Raw genomic sequence first — 18,319 nt, 5'->3', positions numbered from 1 at the left:
AGTTTGGAGGATTAAAGTGAGGCTGCAAAAAGAATGAATGAGTGTTTGCGTGAGAGCAAAGTAACAAGATGACATATGCAGTTGCAGTCAAGGTGATTTACATTGCGGTGTAGTCAGATGCAAATTCAGTGCAGTACAACTCCACCAAAATGAATGGGTTTGCTTATGTGCAGCTGAAGACAGAAGTTGGCTCATTGTGCATCTGGTCATTCTTTCACTGAATCCAATGAACTCTTTTTCTTGCGTTTACTCAGTGGGAGTGGATAGATGTCTGGCCAGTCATGCTTTTCCAAGACTCCTTTGAAAATTAAAAAAAAAAAAACAAAAAACTCACTGCCTTTAGTAAAAATCTAAAATCCCACATGTTTTTGAAGCTAAGCCCACTCTCATTGTGAGTGGCACCTGTGGGGAAGTCTACATAAGCATGTTCTGAGGCTCTACATTATACCCATCTCATTTGCTTTTTACACCTAAGGGAATTCAAAGACACGTTTTTTAGTCTTTTAAATCAATCTCAGTGTTAGATGCCTGAAGTAGCTCGAAAGTAATGTAGTATATTATCAGGCACAGATTTACCAGGGGCTTTCGCCCCCATGTTTCCTGTATTCTGTCTTTGTATCTTCACTCTGGCATCAATGTCACTTTCAAGTGCTGTGTGAAAACACCTCAGAAAAGCTGCAGCACATAATGAAGCCTTAATAAGGAACTAAAGCCTACTGCAGTGGTTGAAGCAGATGAGGAGGCCTTTTTCCTTTTATAAATCATTTCAAATGTCATCACCTTCTGATCCAGGGCAACAAATAATTGATATCAATGGGAATGTCTGTGCAAGGATGGTGTGAATAAGATTATATAGGATCAGTCAACAATATCCTTGCCAAATCCAGCTCAGGCCTTTCAGATGGCAGGCACTCATTCCTAAGTCTCCTGGTGCCAAATTCTTATGGGATCTGAGATTTGCAGCTCTCCCATAGAGGTATTGAGCACTTTCAGCGCTCAGCACTGAACTGTTACCTTACACAGAATTTGGTCTGCTGATTTAAGAAGATGACAAGAGTTAGCAAGATCTGGGCTGTCTGCATTTCTTAGAATTTAGCAATAAATTATCAAGCAGCCCAGAAGCTTTAGGATAATTTAGTTACTGTGCCTTGTGCCTACTGCTCAATCTCTTGTGTCAGTGCAGAATGAGACATCTTGAGTCCATCAGCACTGGAAATAATAGGGATCTTAAAATTATCATCATGGTTTGAGCAAGAGCCCTGCTGAGTACATGCAGCTTTCACTTGTAGTACCAAATACAACATAATGCATCTCTATCAAAACTGCTCTTCAGGCCTGCTCCTCAGAATTTCCTAAGGCAAAAGGCAGTAGCTGCAGGAGTTTGACTTTTGTAGAGGGTCGGACACTGTAGATATTGAAATCTGAATGTGCTGATGAAAATGAGCCTATCAGTGTGACGTTGCCAGCATTCATTTGCAATGGTTATTTTATGATTTCATGTCTGTATAAACTGAATTTTTCAGTTCTGAAAAATCTTTGTATATTCCCATAAATACATTATAATGCAAAATATGTGATTATATTAAAGTCATCTGTTGGAGAACATTTTTCTTCTTTACTATGTACTTCATATTGAGCAGGCTCCAAGTTTCATGGCAAATGAAGATTCTTTTAGAACTTAAAAACAGGATTTGCAAACCACCCATTTGCACATAGGAAAAGAGTTAAAAGCAGAATGCTTCACGTTTCATATATGCCAGAAGTTTCTTCATAGTTAATAGAAAAGCAAAGAGAGGCATCAGGATTCAGGATGTTTATTTTCTTTAAAAAACACAGACGAGCATTTAATTAATTTCAAACACTTTTTCACTTGCTTTTAGTGTCTTATTTGTTATATATATATATATATATATATATATATATATATATATATATATATATATACAGTAGCAGATCATGCTGTAAAATAATAACAGAATTCATAATAATTAATTAAAAAAGCCTATTGTCTTTCCAAACATTTAAAGCAGAATTCAGAGTCACTGCTTCGGTGGATTAACGTTTTCAGATTTAGAACCTAACTTTATTTTTTGTATCTTAGTTTCAGTATTAAAAGAACATGTTACACTTCCACTGTAGGAATTGTATTTGTTAGTTAAACCTTAGTGCAAAACTTGCAGAGATCTCAAAACATGGGGCCAATTTTTTAATCATCCTAAGAGACCAATTCATCCCATTTTTCTTAGTTTCTAAAAATCTTTTGGAAGACTTCTACTGTGATTTTACTGTTTAATCATTGCTTACTCAATCACATGAGATTTACAGTAAACTACAGTCTTCACCTGTGTAAAATCTTGATGGCCCTTGAAGCCAAACTGCAACACTGGGAGTTAAGAATAACAGTGCTTTCACTCTTATTTTTTGGAGATGTGGTGTCTCCCCAGATGCAGTATAGCTTTTGTGGAGATACTAATTTTTACAAGCAGAATAATCTATATCCTTGTTCAATTTTGGTAATGTTGTCTCTTGTTAATACGTTTTGCCAACAGAGGATTGCCACCCTCACTGTCACGGTAATTTCAATTGCATGATTTGCTGTGTGTTGTAGAATGTCTCTTTTATGTCATGACATGTTTGTCATTCCTCCAGTTCAGGACATGCGTTCCTTGGGTGTTGACTCAGCTCACCATCCCATGTACTTACTTGCTCAGTGCTCCTTTACCAGAGAGTACATTGTTGAAAGTCCTGCAGTAATGGAGCTAATTCTGCTTCTGATGAATTAATGGCAAAACTTCCATTAATTTAAGTGACCTGGAAAATAAAGAATAGAGTATTTCTATAGGTATACATCTAGGCAGATTAGCTGCTTCAGACTTCTTGGCGTACATTCTCATCTGCATGTGTCTGCACAGGAGTCCAGAAACAGGAAAGGTACGTTTTTAGTACCAAATGATTTTCAGTTATCCACCTTATTTTCATGGCAGAAGGATGGCTCTTTTAAATTGGTTCAGGAAGGAACTTCATGTGGGAGCTTTCTGGAAAAGGCCTAGCTTAGTTACCTGTAAGTCAAGATAAGTACAAAGCCTCAAGTACAGGCAGTTCTCTTGACCCACCTTGTCACATCTCAGAAAAAAATGCCAATTTTTTAGCACCTATTCCCAGCATATGCAGAAGACTGCAAGTTCCAGTGCCCTGTACTCCAGCCAATTCCTATGATACCATTATCAGGTAAGAGTACTGACACCAGCTAGGAGATGTTTATAATATTGCTGGTTCAGCCTTCTCTTAAAGCAACAAACTTGGTATTAGCAAATTATTTTATTCTTCTTTCTGTTTTGAGTTCTTCTCTGTAGATTTCTGTCACTCATTATCCTCTCATTAATGGAGAGGATTTATTTTTTTATTTAAAGCAAACAAACCCATGCCTACTGTACAACATCTGGTTCAATATTTTGTTCCTGATTGTATCTGCAGCCTTAGGTAGAAGCAAAAGGAGTAGTTGCAGCTTGCTCCCTAACGATTTCCTGAAGCACTGAGCCATCCCCAAAGACACTTATCATCTTTTAGCAGAATCCTCTTTGCAATCAGTAGGAGATTTCTTCTCACCTTGGAGTGCTTTAGGTTAGGATGTGGCTGAGGTGAACTTTGGTCTCCCTGCCACTAAGAGGAGCTTTGCCATTTCATCAATGGGAGCAGGACTTTCTAATAAAAGAGGAAATGCATTGCTGTTTTAACATTGTTTTTACTGGTACCCATCTGTTTGCTGAGAGTTGTCATAGATAAACAACTTGTTCATAGCCAGTCTTGGTTCCCTTTGTGCCAAACATCTAACTCACGTTGTTCAGGGACCTATCTTAACATTCAACCTGCATTTACATGGCAAGTACTTCAGGAAATTCTTTTAAAACTTTATATATGTGTGTTTCTTTTTAGGGACCACCAGGACCACCGGGACCCCAAGGGCTGCAAGGTCCAAAGGTGATCTTCCTTATTTTGCCCACTGTGTTTTAGGAGTTATTTTCTGGTTTTCTCACTGCACACATGTACCTGGAGCTCTCCTGTACAGTATATTTACCTGAAATTGTACCCCGAGTACATCATGCTTCCAACTTTGCACTCTGGCAATTTGAAATGTAGCTTCCCAGAAATAGTGCTTTGATTTCTTGCCATGCACAGGTGCTCAGTTGAGAGTTGGCAAATGAGCTGGTACCAAACCAGCATGGAAGCATCTTCCTCGTGGGTCTAACACTGAGGCTGATCCGTAGGACTTCTGTTTCAGAGTGTGCTCTGTGTGTTTGCACAGTAGCTGCATCAGCAGACAGTTGTTCCTGTGCATTGCTTCTGGCTGGGTGGGAAGCAGTCTGAGCTTGGCCACAGTGCAAGTGCATGTCAGCGCAGCTTCTGTATTACAGTAGTGCCCACCCAACGAAGCACAATATTTTCTAATCTCTGTAAAAATTATAACATGCACGTGTGGTCAGCATCCTGGCTGCAAATCCAGAGCTGCTAACCCCACCTGTTGGGGTTATGCACAGTACCAGAGCTATTAGTGAGCAGCCCACACAGAGACAATGAGTACCATATGCTGCGCCGTTCCATAAAATTTAATAAATTTGCCTATACTTAAAAAAACAAAAAGTGTTGCATGTAGTGAACTACTTATATTGGTTTTAAATTAGTCAAGATAATTCTCCTACTTCTTAAATATTGAACATATTATATCTTCTGCCAGTGACACTAAGCTCTTCTGGGAGTAGATTCATGCTTATTTAAAAACAATACTAAGCATTTGAACTTCAGGCTTCATCCATGGTATCGTATCCATCCCATTTAACATGCTAATTGTTTGGAGAAATTGTAAAATATAAAATTTCTTCTTCTATATGAAAACTGATAATGGAACACACAGCTGAGAGTGCAAGAATTTCCGCATTAGGTCCTACTCAGCACAATGATTTCTGCAGCCAAGTGTATGTTGTAAAACACAGAGGAGTTGTTGTGGGCAAGAAAGTGTCTTCCATCATCTGGATGTTCATTCCTGTTCAAAAGTAATGACATAAAGCAGAATTCAACCTTACAAAAGTTTGTTGTCAATATTATAATCTATCCCAATCTTGCTCCCTTGGAGAATGCTGTGCAGGGATGAGTGCATAGGGCAATGTAGTGAATGTGAACTCCTTCCCTGGTGATTTATGTTTGTCAGGGAAAGAAAACATGAGGCCTCTGTCAACCCTACATATATCAGGGGCCATGATTCTGTATTTATTCCGGTAGTGGATAAAGTTCCCACTGGAATTGGTTTTCTTCCCCAGCCTTCCGGGGTTTCTTCTTTTTTTCTTTCCTTTATTTTTGTTCTGATCTTTATGCAACTCAAAGTTTATGAACTGCCCTCTTCAGCTGAGCTGTTTGTTCAGTGTTGAGTACAAGTATTCTATGTATATACAATGTTTAGAACTGTGTTCTGTTTATTATGTATTAATTTCTAACATTACTCACCAGTTGAATAAATTTAGCACTGCTTTTTCCATGAACATCTGAAATAATTGGGTGATAATAATTATATTCCATCTTACCACTTATAGGGTGAACCAGGATCCCCAGGAATTCCCGGAGTCGATGGGGAACAGGTAAACCACCTAGTGCAGGTTGTGTGAGCAACTATGCATCATTTCAGGGGGTTCGTTCTGTGATCTTAAGATGTGTCTTAGATTTCTTATCCACATGGTCATTATTGTGTTCCTGTGGTCACATAATGGTTGTGATTCTACATGTTAATAATGAAGGTCAATCCATAGCATGACTTATTCTGCTTGTCAGAATCAAAGATAGTATTCCGTTCCTAAAAACATCTCACTAAATAAATAAACATTTTAGGGTCCTAAAGGATCAAAAGGAGATATGGGTGAACCTGGAATGCATGGAGAAAAGGGAGGAATTGGACTACCTGGCTTGCCAGTGAGTATGAATCAATTTTGGCTTCAATAAGTATATTTTTAATCTTTCCCTCTATCAAGCATTTCCAATCAGGCTGATAGTTTGCAAGTTTGGACAAAAAGCACAGGGGACAACAGTTCTGAGATTGTTCTGCATCTGTCCTAGGAGGAGGTGAAACACTGTCATTCGATTTATGGTCAAACAGAATACTGCTTAGGAGAGACAGAAATGGGTTGACATACTGCTCAGATTTGCATCTCTCTTTTAGTGTAGGACATAACGTGGGCAACGGTAGACTTGGTCAAGTTCAGGAGGAAGGAGCTGTTTTGAACACTTGTCAGGAATCTCAGGTGAATTGTCAGGGATTTAAAATTGAGGGGGAGAGAAAATAGGTACTCATGAGGTATGTTATTTCTATATGTAGAAGTGGAAATTCTCAGTAAAAACAGAAACAATGCCCAAAATGTATCCATAGTGAAATGTGCCAACTTAAGGACTTCTCAAAAATATCAGGCCACAATTGGTAGCTGATAACATAAAAGAATGCCTTCATACTTATTAACAGCTATTATTGAAGTGACACCAAAATAGAACCTATTATTCTTATTACTATTTTTATTACATGTGTTGTATAATTATTTTCATAAAATGATAATTATTTACAAACAAATTATCATTCCTAGATGGATTACCAATGAGATCTAAACTATTAATAAATGCTGTTTTTTAATGATTTTATAGGGAGCCAATGGTGTGAAAGGTGAAAAAGGAGATGCTGGTTTGCCTGGTGCCCAAGGCCCTTCGGTAAGTCTCAGTGCATTGTTGCAGTAGACATAGTAGCCCAGCAATAGTTCTCTAACTTTTAATTCTGAAGAACAGATCATAGTCACAGTTCATCTTTCCATACATGATTCCTATGCTTTGAACTTTCATGATATTCTTGTTCATCATTTCACTGCTGTCCATGGCCTTTTGAAAATTAAAGGACTTAAATATTTACCTTAAACAGCTAAATGTTGTTTGTGAAATGCTGCAGATTTAGCTCTTTTCAGTTCTGTTCCTTTGTAATTAACAACAGTCCTACTGAGTTCTGGCTCTTTTAACAATCAGAAATAAATGCTGTGCAAAATAGTAAGAAGAGAAGAAGCCAATAAAAACAACCAAAATCGAATCTATTTCAACACTTCATATTCTGGGGATCTATGAAAGTCCAGTGAGAAGCAGACTAAATTGGTTTCAGTGATGTCGGGAATCACAGAATTATAGGGATTGGAAGGGACCTCAAGAGATCATTGAGTGCAATCCCCTGCTAATGCAGGTTGCTACAATATGCTACACTGGTGGGCATCCAGATGGGTCTTGAATATTTCCAGAGAAGGAGACTCTACAACCTCTGTGGGCAGCCAGTACCGGTGCTCTGTCTATCTCACAGTAAGGAAGTTCTTCCTTCTGTTAGTATGGAACTTCCCATCATCCAGTTTTTGCCCAATGCCCCTTGTGTGACACAAGATAAAGACTTTATTGATATGAAATAATTTGGGAGGAAGTTCCAATCTTGCATATATTTGTGCCTAATTTTCTATGTAAACTCTGCATAATTTTCTGCATGATTTTGATGGAATTGATACACAAATGAAAGTCTGTTGTTAGTCTGTACTTGTCCACTTGTAAATAATATTATCCGCATATGAAAGCTTTTCAGGACCAGACATCTTCCTGACTTTTAAAGCATTGTAAAATCATTTAAAAACAAACAAACACTACATAACATTTTTTAAGGATGAGTAAATAACCAGAATATGGTAAGCTACCCGCCTTGTTTATGGTGACATGCACTGGGTATTTGGTACAAAAGCTCTGAGATATGAAAGAAGTTTGTCCATCACAGCACACTGGGCACTCACTGTCTCTTCAGTGTATGAGTCTTTTGTTACATTTGTTAATTTGTCACAAATCAATTTGCTAACTCATTCACCTTGCTCTGCTTGATTTCTCTTTCAAAAAAGGCTTTCCATTTTCAGAAGACTTCACAGATGGTAGAATCTCTCCATGTCTGAAAACTTGTTTTGTTCTTACTACTGTCACCACCAACAGTCTGTGTTGGTGAGGGGCTGAGTATCAGTCTGGAGACATGAATTAACATCCTCACTGCCACTGTGCAGGCTACAATAGAGACCCTTTAGGGTTAAACCCTGGGAGAGAGGTGACACTGAATTGTAAATATCATCATGAAATTCTTTCCTATGGATTCATTAAGAATACAGAAAAACAGAACAAAATAAGCATGAGCTACATGCCTGAGCAACCTGATTACCTCTGTTAATGACTTCAGGGATTTCTTGATACAAGTGGGCTAAGCAGAATAAAAGGAGAGAAAAGGGCAGTCTTGAAAAGGTTTGAATTATTTAGTATCTTTTTTCCATTCATCGTTATTGGGAAGGAATTGCACAGCACCTTCAGCATCTTCTGCTCTTGCAGATTACATAGTACAGGGACAGCTAAAAAGTCTGAGCACATCTTCTCTGTACTGCTTGCGTTAAACATGGTTTTTTGCCCCATACTGTTCTAAAGTGTATCTTGGAGCCTAGGAGCAAGAATCAGGGACAGGCATGTTGCCATATGGCACAGGTAATTCCACACTTCAGGCACCCAATCTTTCAAGTTACAGTAATTCCCATTTTTAAAACCCTTTTCTAGATATGCTGTCATGGTGTACCACTGCAATGCTACTTATAAAGTGCTTGCCAGCAGAAGAAGGATCAAACTGAGTTTTGGTATTTGTGGGTAATTTCTTTACTGTGCATTATTTAACCTCCTTGTTTGTTTGTTTATCCATAGATCATAGGACCTCCTGGACCTCCAGGGCCACATGGTCCTCCAGGCCCTATGGTAAGCTTGGGAAGAAGAGAACTGACTGGGAAGTGCTTAAACCTGCTTATTTTAATGTCTGATGAATAGAATTCTGTGAGAGTAAATGACAATTGGAGGGGGGCCTAATTTAGGACCCTCAAGTATATTGGAAGTGAGAAACAAATTGCACCTGCCTATGCTGGTGCAAACACGTTAGTGGTCTGGTTTATTCTCTAAATCAGGTGTTTACAGTTGGTTTATTGGCAGCTGCATTTCATTTGCAAGAGTAAAAGAACAGATGTAACTTGCACCCATATAGAGCAGCAAACTCTTATAAAAACTCATGGCATATTTTTGTAATTGAGCATGGTATCTTTATTTTCAGGGACCTCATGGCCTGCCTGGCCCAAAGGTAAATTAATGGCTGTCTTGAATAGTCATGTTCTTGATGTCTGTGAAGTGTTGTTCTTTGTTCTTTAATGCATGCAGCTATGTTTTGTCTGATGTCTCATTCAGTAAATGTTTCTGATATTCTTAAACCTTAAAGCAGATTTTAATACTGAAAGACTGCTTAAAAGATTTTAAATTTTCTGAGATTGCATCTGGTTAGTATCTCTCCTGAGCGCTAGCTGAATAGTCTAATTTTTGTATTGATATCTGTTCTGTGGCACTAAATTATTTCAGTTCCTGGTGGTGGGCAAGTTACTACTCCTATTCATTTGGGCTTACTTCTGAACGTAGACATGACATACGCTCAGCCAGGCATACCCCTCTTTCTATATACTCTCTTGCCTCTCCTACTTCTTCCAGTATGAGAGGCCTCTCACTTTCTTCAGTGCTATGTCCTCCACTGGCCAGTTCCTTCATTCACTGCACATGTTCCCTGCCACAAGCCTATTTCTGTATTTTCATGTTTTCAACCTACAATCCTTGATGAGGCAGATCTTCTGAGTGTTTTCTACAGAGCAGTACATGAAGATGCATTGTAAGGACCCTATCTACATTCACAGGGCTGGTGCTGCTGTTAGGAATGAGCCTTTTAACTATCACAGCTCCCTAATCACATGCACCTTTCTAAAAGAAAATATAAGATAGGGAGTTCTTTCGTTTAGTTTTTGGTGTGGCTTGTTTTAAGTTGCAAGAAAATCTTCACAGGCTTGGCGTCTTGTAAGACTATTTGTGTCACCTTGGCAGAAGAATCTGAAGTCATCAGTCATTTTTTGAAGTCAGGTTTGTTCCATTTACACACCAGACCTGCCTTACTTCAGGCTTTTGGCCTAACACCTGGGCTTTTGTGAAACTTCTCAGGTCTATTTTTCAGCATTTTCAGTGCTACTGCTCTGAAAGTCACATTGAGTCAAATGGAGGAAGAATGAAGAAATAGCTACTTAGGATGCCAAGGGGGCACAGATGTCTGGAGTTACTTAAGGCAGCAGACTAGGTCTTATTCTGAATTTTATTTTAAATGTATATGGTATAAAGTAGCATAATACATCAAAGCGAAGCCTAGGAACAAGGCCATGGGGAGCAGCCTGGATGAAAAACACACACATTTCTTTTTCCCTAAAGAGGTAGGCCAAGTCAATACCCTTTTTGACTGGGTAGCCTTCACACTGGGGCAGATTTTCATGATGTGAGAATGATCTATTGGAAATTGCAAGCTCACCATTATCCTCTTACTAGTGTTTAATGTAATAACCTATGCATAATTTAACAATCACTATGAGACAAGTGCCATTTCTTATGTTGTTTAAGCCTTTCTGTATGAGCAGAGAAACTACGGGCCTCCAGCTTGACGCTGTATAACGTATACTGCTGCTTTCAATTTGCTTCAGCTTAATTACATATGCTTAAAGGTTTAAAATATCTTTAAATGAGATTTTGGTGCAAATTCCAGTTTGCCATAGGGAAAAAATATTGATTCCTTCCAAAACTGGAGATACCGCTGTAGGAGATTTGAGGCTTGATTTTTGGAAAGTTTTCTTTCAATTTGAATCATCTGTAGAGAGTGGACCATGGGATTTGAGGAAATCCCCAAAAGCCCTGAAATGCACGATTAATTCCAGCTACCTAAATAAGGTGATAATTATTGAGAATCTGTTGCTCGGAAGTTTCCGGTATTTTCACACAGACATCAGTCTGCATCAGATATCTCCCAAGTACTTTTGCCCAGGTTCTCTTCAGCTGAGAAGGCTGAATGTGAATCTTTCCTTTAAACTGGAATTTGCAGCCATTTCTGAGGCTGGCTTCTTCTATCCCAGCTTAAGCACCCATTATAGCACCACAAATTTGGCATTTATACTTTTACATTTAGGGTGAACCAGGGTTAAATGGTCTTAAAGGAATGAAGGGTGAACAAGGTCAAAAGGGTGACAGAGGGCCCCTTGGTCTTCCAGTAAGTAAAAAATCCCAAATCTATTCAACTTCAGTGCAAATTGCAAACTTCTCTTTCTGCTTACAATGAACAACGCTGGTTTCCCCAACAGCATATGTAGAATAAGCCATGGGAGAGCCAAGCACCAGCCTGTTTTTGTTTGTCCAAGTCATGTAGTACCCAGTGCTGTCAGGTTTTTTGTTACGTGTCACTTGAAAGTGTTCGGTGTTGTGAGGATGCCATCAACCCCATTACATTCATCATTTTGTTAGTTCAGTGTTGTATGGTGTTTGTGTTAAAACGGGCATCTCCCCTTCCTCCTCACACCTTCAGTAATTCTTCCTGTGCAGAATGGAGAGGTCTACCTGAGCAAAGTTAAAAACTGGCTTAGGGGTTATTATTTTTAAATTATTTTTCTAGAAAATGGCTCTTCAACGCTACTATATCACTATTGGTTTTTTTTTTTCCTCTCCCCTTCCCACTTTATTATGACTTTTTTTTTCTTTTCTTTTTTTGGTTGGCCCAGTTTATTCCCTATGCCCCAGGTAGACAGATAAACTCCGCCAATCCCAGCCGAGCGGCCCATTTCCCTGCTATTCACAGGTGACCCAGCAGAGGTCCTCCCGTCCCCAAGGATGCCGACCCGGCTGTGCCGCAGCGCCGGGCGGAGCGTAGAGCTGAGTGGGAGAACTGGAATCGTGTTTGTTCCCCGGGCCCTGCGTGCTGGGAATGAATGGGGTCATTGTAGGTAGAGCCCAGGCTTTGTTAGCTGCATAATGCGCTTAAATACTTCTTATCTCTCATAGCATACGCTGTTGTGTTTTGCTTTGTGTAGTAGGGCATTCAGTATTGTCCCTATTTACAAGTTAGAAAACATGCAGTTAAATGACAAAGTAAATATTTGCGTGTTAAGGCTAAAAACACCCCAACTTCTGGTGTTTGGAGTACTTGTGTAGCTTCAGGTTTATTCTGGGAGAATGTGCTGCGGTGGGAAGGCAGGGGTGGGTCACTGGTGCTACACTAATGTCAGAACCCATTCGGGCTCTTGATGTTTCATGTGAATTTTTAACTAACATGCTGTAGTAATGTGATACCCATCCCAGAACCCTGTCACAATTCGTACTGTACATTTGAATTATGTTTCTTCATCAGCACCACTTACTAATCTCACGTTCTTGTCACCCGTGTCGTACCCATCATCCATGCTTCCACCTAACCACACAGGGAGCATCTGGCTTAGACGGAAAGCCAGGACCCCGGGTGAGTCCCTTGTCTGTCCATGTCACTGTGTTACCCAGGCTGTGTGCGTCCCAGCATACACGGCCCACAGAAATGAAGGCCACGCATCGCATGCATCTTCCATGCTCTGTCACAGGGGCTTCAAGCAGCCTCCTAGGGCAATGAGCAGGGGAAAGAGAATGTGATTTGCAGCAGAAGGAGGCTCTGAGTCTTAGAAATCTTGATATTTGGTTGGATAACTGCTGCACTGTCTGTGCTGGTTGGAGTCCTGCTTTCCTGAGTAAGATTAGGGATTTGGTTTATGCAGGAAAGCACACTTGTTTTGTGCTAATATGGAATCAGTGAGACGGAAGCAGGTGTGCTGGGGTTCTACTGCAAGCATTGTTGTATTTAAAATACATACTAGATTCTTTGTTTCTTAGCATGATAAAGTGAACTAAGTATGGATCACCATAATGGGATGTGTCCACCCATAAAGTGGACATTTCAGATTTCATAAAAGAACCCAATGTTTAAAAGTAAGCATTATTTGAACCTTCAACTTCTACTAGCCAATTTCTTTCAGTAACTTTTCAAAATCTTTGTATGACTTCCATGAAGGAAGTCTAATCTAACTAGAAAAAAAAGATGGGCTACTTTGAAATGTGACAGCTTTATAGGTTGAGTTTTGAATGCCAAACAGATTTGTTTGCCCAGGTCCCAGCACAATTAAATCTGCATTTTCATCTGGTGATGACTGATTCCATATTACTTCTTGGCTAGAAGGCAGATACTAAAGCTAATGACTTGGAGGAACTGGACCTCTCTCTTACCCTCTTGGCTTCCCTTCACAGGGTGTAGATGGCCCAATTGGTCCCCATGGCCCTGCAGGCCCTAAAGGAGACAGAGTAAGTATACACTCCGTGTGCTTTTCTTTTTGAAGACATGGCCATGATAGCACAATGTCACAGGGCTACTACAGTGCATCCAGATGTTACTAAACCAATTGGAGTCTCATCCGTGTTAAGAATCACCCCAGAACTGTATATGCATTCAAGATACCTGCACATTTATGTTTGATTTGCTAACTCATTAACTTCGGAACAGGTATTTTGTAATTACTAATCAGTAAGGACCTTGCAGGAGTTTCATATTTGCAATGTTATATGGGACATAATTTTGCTTGATTTTTCTAATTAGTATTAATAGTTTGAGAGAATAAATTAGTTGACAGAGTGATCTGGGGATTATAGATCTGCAAAGGCAAATGAGTATTATGCAGCTATTTACATTATGATTTTTATCTTGAAAAACACTAACTTCTACAAATTTAAAACTTCTTTTTTTTATTTAAGCATATAAAATAGGAACCCTCCTATTTAATTCAAAATATTCACAGGAAATCCTCTCCAATGAGAATAGGGTAGGGCTCTTAATCTAGCTATGAGTCTGTCATCTTCAGCAATACTACCGCGAACTTGCACAACAACAAAGCATAAGTGGTACCTTACACTAAATAAAACCTCCACGGAGATCCCAACCCAGAATTATGTCTCTTTGAATTTCTCAGTTTAACAAAACAGCTGTGTTGAAACGACCTCAGACTTGCTGCATTAGGGACACAGCCATATGGCTCAGGTCCAGTTAGCTCAAACAGGAGTACGTCAGACAAAGGTATGCGTGACTCGAGCATTCATTTCTACAGTTTGTTGGGGAATAAATACAGGACGTGAAGCATGGTTTCAAAATAGGAACAGTGTCTTGTAGCAGGCTTATTAATGGTTAGTCTTAGGGCTTGAGTATTTCCTTTTCTTCTTCTTCAGGGATTACAGATGCAGGTCTTTTTTCAACCAAAACAACGTTGTTTTTTTTTTTCCTATCAGCTCTATGGAAAGATGGTCAAATGTCATATTCTGCATTTTTAAAAATAATTTAAATACGAGATACATATAGAAATAAATAGAGATACCATATTCATAGATTATGAACTTCAGTTGTGAAGGATGTTCCTACACCTGAAATTTCCATTAAAAACAAAGTGCTATGGTATAAACTATTCTTCTAATGTACGGAAAATGACTGCAATTGTTCTTCCTTATGCAGTTCTCCAAGGTCATAATAAGTCATACATCTGGATCTAGAATTAGCCCTGTCATGACTGTTGACAAGAAGTAGTTGCAAAGGAGACAGGAGTTGCTGAGATGTAAATCAGTTCAGTAATTCCATTTACGTGCAAAGACTGATCTGCAAAAAATGCTGAAACTAAGGTGTACGCACCCTCTATTCTCTGTGTAGCCAAAAGGAATGGAAGTTCACCAGAAAGATGGATTTACTTTTTTTTCCCCAAGCAGATATCTAATCTGATTATTGCTGTAATCCCTTATTTAATAAGTTAATGTCATTTGGGAAGAGAATGTGTATATCTAATGGTCATCTGATAGGTGCCTGAGGTTGATAAATGTCTTGTTATCTAAATAACAAATCATGTATTTTTAACAGAGTCTCATAAGCTGCACTTGCAGATGTTGAACTTGTTTATGTGAAAGCAGGATGAAAACATGTTTTGCCTGCAGATTTCAGATTTCACCTTTTAATTAATAATAGTGCACAAAGCCACCACTCTGCCACTGGACAGGATCACCTGTTTCCTTGATGATAAGAAAAACCTTGGGACAGTATTAGCCCAAAAGGGCACTAAGGAGCACTAACATGAAACAGCTTCATAAAGCCACGTTATTTTAAGTTTGGGAAGGTAATCTCACTTTAAGAGAATACTTGTAAAATACTGGTCACTGCTCATTTATGACTGCTTAAAAATTGGGGAAGTAAAATAATAATAAATAAAAAAAGCCTAATGATGCCGTATGTAGAAACCACGGCTTCGCTGTCACATAGGCAACGTTTGAGGTAATGATTAATTGCTGTTCTTAGGTAGAACAGACTTGTACAAATTAGCACTGGTTGGTTTGTTTCAAACTTAACTATTTAATTAAAATAGAAAATATTGGACAGTCCTGTATTAAAAAAGAAAACAAAAACCTTATTTAGATGGTGCAAAAGTAGAATGGGGAAATAGTGCATGTCACTAGAAAATAGGAAAATAAGTATTAGAATAATTTTTCTTAGCCATGTAATTTTTTCTCTACTCTTCAAGCTGTTATAGACGGTGAACATAGAATTGTATCATCATAGAATCATAGAATGGCCTGGGTTGAAAAGAACCGTAATGATCATCTAGTTTCACTTCTCTGCTGGACAGGATTGCCAACCACCACACCAGGTTGCCCAGAGCGGCATCCAGCCTGGCTTTGATTACCTCCAGGGATGGGGCATCCACAACCTCCTTGGGCAACCTGTTCCAGTGTGTCACTCAAGGATGATACCGGCGAACATTTCGGTGCTGCGTTTGTGTATTTCTCTTGGTAGAAGGAAAAGTGGCAATTAGTAGTATGAGACACCACTTGTGCAGTCTTACTGATGTAATCCATAGCTTATATTCACCTGTGATTCAGGTGACTAAACTGAAATAGGAGGTAAAAAAGCAAGTCCACAGGTTTTGTTCTCTGGGTGCTGATGAGTCCAGAGGAGGACCACTGAGATGATCAGAGGGGTGTGGAGAGCCTTTCCTTTGAGGAAAGGTTGAGGGAGCTGGGCTTGTTTTGCTTGGAGAAGAAAAGTCTCTGGGGAGACCTCACTGTAGCCTTCCACTACTTGAAGGGAGCTTATAAACAGGAGGGGGAACAGCTGTTTGCAAGGGCGGATAGTGATAGGACAAGGGGGAATGGTCTTAAACTGAGGCAGGGGACTTTTAGTTTAGCTGTGAGGAGGAAGTTTTTCACACAGAGGGTGGTGACACACTGGAAAGGTTGCCCAAGGAAGCCGTGGGTGCCCCATCCCTGGAGGCATTCAAGGTCAGGCCGGATGTGTCTCTGGGCAGCCTGGTCTGGTGGTTGGCGACCCTACACATAGCAGGGGGGTTGAAACTGGATGATCATTGTGGTTCTTTTCAACCCAGGCCATTCTATGAATTCTCTTTCAAGAAAAAAAAAAAATAATAATAATCTTAAAACCATTTCTGAACTTGGCAAATGTCTGTTTCCCAAAGGGAAAACTTCCTCATGATTGCTCAGGGCAGCATGCCTGTGACAATTCATCAATCTTATATAATCCATAAGCATTCAGGACCTCATCTGATATTCCAAACACATCTCAGCATGTGCTTTGGATTGGAGGCAGAAATTGTGAGATACAGTTCTCTGAATATATTCTTACATAACAGATGCGACTATTTCCCTAGTCTGATATGCTAAGCGTTAAGCATTTTTATGTCTACCATATGTTTAGGCTGTCTTGTGGGGACTTTGTACAGTCATCTTTGCTGATTGAGACTGGAAAAAAGAAAGATACTTAACCAGTCTTGATGTATTTCAGGTATCTGTCGAACAGTTTTGTAGCTGCTATGTACATAGGTCAGCACATTAGTTTCTTCTCAGCAGAAAGTTTTAAAGCTGCAGGGGATTTACTGCTCTGTAAATGTGCTGTTGCTTCCCAGTGGCTCCTATTGCTCTGCCTCAGCACTGCTCAGAATGGGCTGAAGATTTACAGAACAAAAAAAGATCCGGCATTACACGTTTGTACTTCTCTGCTCTGCAGTGCAGGCAGACAGCATTAATCACCATAAAAACGTGAAGTATCTAAAACAATCAAAAGTTTCTCTGATAAACTCCTCATTGCTGTGATTATTCAGCAGCAGGTTCAGACTCTCAGTTTATCCTAGTGCCTACTGTTTTGTATTATCCTGTCAGAGCAATCTGTACTTAGCCATGCTCTTTTAGAGCTAGGCTAAGAGACTTGGCTGTGTAGGTGCGCTACTCTATTGATTAGGCATATATACATCATTGTCCCGTGATTTTAATAATGAAGAATGATGTATTAATACTAAATAAAATAATGAATTAGTACCAAGGATGCACTCACCCTTGCATGGGTTAATGCTTACCTGCTCAGCAAGTTTTGCTCCATTGTCAGGCTTGGTGATCTACTGGAAAGCACAGATGATTGGTACTGTCAATCTGAAATTGGTCACCTAGAAATTTCATCTCATTTGGAAAAGTTTGCTCTGTATTATATTTCAAAATGATTTTCATAGCATCCCTCTGGATGCTTCTTCTATTTTTTGCTCTGAAGATTTAGGACCTCCTAAGTTTTAAGGTAAAGAAAGCACTTCATAGATGTTGTTTAAGCCAAATAATGTTCTTGTTTGTTTGTTCTATAATCTTTTCATAGGGTGAAAAGGGAACTGTAGGTGACCCTGGACCCAGAGGACCCTATGGCTTGCCTGTAAGTTGCATGTAGTTTGTACCCGTTGTGCTTTTCAACACTCCTTGATTAACCTGTGTGCTGTATGACCGCTTTTGACCCAGTGATACAACTGGTTGGAAAAGAAAAAGCTAGATAATAATCCCTGACAATGCAAGGTCACTGGCTGGTGCCGCAGAGGTAGGTTCCTGCTCATGCCTGTGGTTATGCAAAAGTAAAGAAACAGACCTGCCATTAAGCAGCAAGTGAGAGCAAATCCAGAATTCAGATGTTCCTGTTTGTGCAACTTGCAGACTGGGCTGCCAGGGGATGAAGCAGCAAGACTTCAGGATGAAATCTCTGATTCCTGGAATCAGAGTCAACAGAGTGTTTGTATTTCCTTGCTGCAAGGCTTCTTTGCTATAGTATTTTGTTTGACACTGCAAAGGCATCAGTTTTAATGTTGTGCACTGTGCTCAGAAGGACTTTGAGGAAAAAGTTTGTTGTTGATCGTTCCTGGATGGAGATGGTCTATGTTAAAGCCAACATGTAAAAGGTACTGGCCAGTCCTAAAATATGAGTGAGAACTTCCTTTGTAACCCTACTGTAAGAAATACCTTACTTTGCTGATGGACAGGTTTGCAC

The 18,319-nt window shown here is 39.5% G+C and overlaps 1 protein-coding gene across 1 annotated transcript in view; it reads left to right on the top strand.

The window, feature by feature from the left end:
• The window catches only part of COL25A1 (collagen type XXV alpha 1 chain), a 279,646-nt gene that overhangs the window by 245,924 nt on the left and 15,403 nt on the right, over positions 1-18,319 (top strand). The window contains exons 24-32 of the mRNA XM_072335135.1: positions 2,550-2,573; positions 3,934-3,978; positions 5,583-5,627; positions 5,875-5,955; positions 6,676-6,738; positions 8,773-8,823; positions 9,170-9,196; positions 13,231-13,284; positions 17,663-17,716. Of these exons, the coding sequence (XP_072191236.1) occupies positions 2,550-2,573; positions 3,934-3,978; positions 5,583-5,627; positions 5,875-5,955; positions 6,676-6,738; positions 8,773-8,823; positions 9,170-9,196; positions 13,231-13,284; positions 17,663-17,716 (444 nt within the window). The remainder of the gene's footprint in view (positions 1-2,549; positions 2,574-3,933; positions 3,979-5,582; positions 5,628-5,874; positions 5,956-6,675; positions 6,739-8,772; positions 8,824-9,169; positions 9,197-13,230; positions 13,285-17,662; positions 17,717-18,319) is intronic.

This window comes from Excalfactoria chinensis, chromosome 4 (assembly GCF_039878825.1).
Source record: "Excalfactoria chinensis isolate bCotChi1 chromosome 4, bCotChi1.hap2, whole genome shotgun sequence".
Classification (NCBI taxonomy): Eukaryota; Metazoa; Chordata; class Aves; order Galliformes; family Phasianidae; genus Excalfactoria; species Excalfactoria chinensis.
Note: the sequence above shows the minus strand (reverse complement) of the source record. Positions and strands in the feature narration are given on the sequence as shown.